Source organism: Lactuca virosa, chromosome 1 (genome assembly GCF_052849685.1).
Source record: "Lactuca virosa cultivar CGN04683 chromosome 1, Lactuca_virosa_CGN04683_v6, whole genome shotgun sequence".
Classification (NCBI taxonomy): domain Eukaryota; kingdom Viridiplantae; phylum Streptophyta; class Magnoliopsida; order Asterales; family Asteraceae; genus Lactuca; species Lactuca virosa.
Genome location: NC_136426.1, coordinates 146,309,656 through 146,313,101, shown reverse-complemented (window position 1 = coordinate 146,313,101; position 3,446 = coordinate 146,309,656). Strand labels below are relative to the sequence as shown.

At 34.9% G+C, this 3,446-nt stretch overlaps 1 protein-coding gene across 1 annotated transcript; it reads right to left on the bottom strand.

Moving 5' to 3' along the window:
- Positions 1–545: 545 nt before the first annotated feature.
- LOC145121745 (uncharacterized) lies at positions 546–1,997 on the bottom strand. Its single transcript, XM_079057449.1, has 4 exons — positions 1,788–1,997; positions 1,203–1,662; positions 887–1,125; positions 546–824 (listed from the first exon to the last, which is right to left on the bottom strand). The coding sequence occupies exons 1-4, from the start codon at positions 1,995–1,997 to the stop codon at positions 549–551; spliced, it is 1,185 nt and encodes a 394-aa protein (XP_078913575.1). The 3' UTR covers positions 546–548.
- Positions 1,998–3,446: the final 1,449 nt, after the last annotated feature.

Sequence of the window (3,446 nt, the reverse complement as noted above, 5' to 3'; positions counted from 1 at the left end):
TTTCATATCGTACTAAAGGAGTCACAAGTTAAGACATCTCCTAAAATTATAAGGTTACCAAAGCCGAAAATCACCAGGTTTTATCTATCCTTAAAGTTATTTTTATATGCAATGATGATGAATTTATCTTCCTAAAGATCTTAACCACTTTAAGATCCTAGACTAATGACTAATTGTTCCAGGCCTTAAAGATCCTGATTGCATTCTTAGCAGAGAAATTAATCGTTGCAGGTTGCTAAGGATACCAATAATTTGATGATCCTCTGAAATCCTACAATCATATCAAGCAAATTAACCATGCAAACAAAAGAATATAAATTAACCGTAGCATAAAAGGGGTTGCCCACCAACCCCACAAAAGAAAGAGTGATATTGTTTTACAAACCCAAATTTATTCAAATTGTTTTTAAACTAAATCAATCTTAAGCTGCAGATTGATCACCATCACCCGGAGCCACCTACGTCTTCTCTCCTCCTTCTTTTGGCTGTGATGCAGGATCCTGATTGGCATCGACAGGCTCACCAGTCAATTTTCTCAGGGCTTCACATCATCCTGCTACATTCCAGGATCTCGCATTTTCAAGATCCTCCGCAAGCTTATTTTTTGCTTCCCAGACATCAACAGCATCACTCATCGTCATTTCAGCAATCACGTCATCCATCTCAGCCACATGCTCTTTTTCCTTTTCAACTTTCTCTATAGAGAACTTCTCCAATCTTTGTAGGAGATCTTTGTTGACTCCCTCTTGCTCCCTCAAAGCATGATCTACTTGAGCGAGCTTGGCCTTGAGATCCTCATTGAAGCGAGAGACATGATCAACAACCTAAAAGGATCAATGGTAAATAGATAGTAAAACTAAATGGAAAGGAACACAGGAATACTCACAGATTGGTAGAAGGAAATCAGCTTCTTTAACGCCTCCCTTTTTCTAATATTCTCACGATCCCATGCATCAGATGGTTTCCTCTTGCGAGATGTCAGCTTCTTCATAGTCAGGTCGAGCTGAGTCTTCTTAGGAGGAAGAGGAGGGACATTTTCCCTCTTCACCATGAGCAAACCGGTAGACATGTCGTCTTCAATCTCGGACAAGGCAAATCGAGCACTAGAACGAGTGTTTTTGGATCCTATACAATAAGAAGGATCCCCATAAGATCAAGATCATGATGATAAGATAGATAAAAAGACTGAGAAGGATGCTTACCAGTGGTCATCAAATCTGTGGTAGATGAACTTTCTTGAAGGCTGGGAGACTCAAGCTTGAATGATCTAATATCCGCAGATAAAGCAAGAAAACGCCTAACCTTATCCTCAGTATCCTCAGCAACAGGGAAAGCTTCACCGAACTTGTAACCTACATCAAAATAAACAAAATAAGAAACGTAAATCCTTGGATCCTCAAGATCAATAAATAAGATCGTACCTTTTTCAACCCAAGCTTTAGGTAAGAGATCCCCATCAGCGATAGAGTCTCGCCTCACAAAAAAGTATTTTTCCTTCCAGGCTCCATCGTTGTGTTTGGTTTTCATGATAAGAGGGGACTTGTTGGTTTTAACCTTAAACAGGAAACGAGAACTCCCAAAAGTAGAGAGATCATAAACAAAAGCCAACTCAGTAAGACCAATGTCTAGATTGTGGGAATGATTCACTCGCTCAATCCAATACTAAATCCTCAAAATAATGGGCATGATTGGATATAGGAAAGCTTGGTGGCTTGAAAGAAATCAAAAACCATACCCGAAAAAGGGTATTTGAGACCCAAAGAAAAGGGATATTTAAAGAAGCATACCCAAGAAGGAGAAACGAAATCCGGCAGAATCAAAGGATCAAAGGACCTGAAGATCGCATCGGAGGGAAAAGTTCCATTGGCCTTAAGGGACTGCATGTCCTCGTCATTGGTGGAGCAAACCTCATCATGAGCCAGAATCCCTTGATCAACAAAATCATTCTCTAGAGGAGTAGTAATGTTGGTGCAAGAATGAGTTTCCTTTTTGCCCATGATCGGAGAAAAGAAGAGAACAAAAGGAAAACAAGAGAAAGAAATTACCTGTGAAGGTAACCGGACACGTGTTGGGAAGGTAAAAGGAGTTAAGAGGATTATCCTATTTAACTTAATGGCAGAAGAGATAGGGTACGATTTCAATGTGTGATGATTAATAGGGGTGAGAACCGGTTTGGTTTTTAGGTTTCCTCGAATCGGTTTCTTCGGTTTGAATTTTTTTTTGGTCCAATTCGAAAACCGAACCAAATAGAATTCAAATTCTCTACACCAAACCAAAAACCGAATTCTAATTCAGTTTGGTTCAGCTTGAAAACCGAGGAAACCATATATAAACTTAAAAAAAATTTCTAACATAAATTAAAATGTTTTTAACATAGAAACCTAAAGTTGCAAACAGAAATATCTAAAGTTTCTTACAAAATGATCCAAAGAGTAAATAAGTTAAAATGATTTATAATTAATACTTTTATTTAATATAAAATATAAAATTATTTTTTAATTAATTTATTTATGAAATTTGGTTTTTTCGGTTCGGTTTGGTTTAAACTTCATGGGACCGAAACTCGAACAAAAAACCGAATTCACAATTCGGTTTGTTCTCGAACCAAACTGAAAACCGAATTTGAATATGGTTCGGTCTGAAATCTATTTCGGTTCGATTAGGTTTTCGGGTTTTTCGGTTCCAGACCAAATAATTCCTACCCCTAATGATTAACATTGGGCGGATAAACCCTATCCGATTAGGGTTCAAACTAACCTCAATATTTCACATGTGCAATGTTGTTCTAATTTCTTTAATCACTATACCTACAACACCACAGTCTCTCATGCAATTTCGTTGATATCCACTTAGTCGATTTTTGACCAAAACAGCAAGGACCATTTTTGTAGTTTTTTCTATAGAACTAAACCACTACAACTTAAAAGGTTTTTTTTACTTATGATACTTAAGTGATATTTATGAGATTTAATTATAAGCGTCTAAAATTTTGTATGTATTATTTATATAAAATAAATTATATAAAATTATGAGTTATTATATAAAAACATTACGTTTTAAGCATAAAAATGCATAGAAGGTTTGTAGTGGTTTGTAGTGCTATTAATTCAAATGTATTAATAATGACCTATTTACAACTAAAAAATTGGTTCAAATTATTTATTTTACAACTCATTGTCATTTTTTTTCTTTTGCACTTCACTTGAATGTTTTTTTTATTTTCTTTTTAAAATCGCCAGTATTGAATTTTCATAGCACGTTATCGATCATTACTACTAATGTAACAAAACTCAAATTTCTGTTAAAATCAATTTTTCATTAAAGCTATATACAAATACTAATGTGTTTCAACTTATCATTAGTGATTTTTTACAATATTTTCAAATCACAATGGTTTATATAAAAAAACAAAATATAAAAAATCTATTATGTATATGATCCAAAAA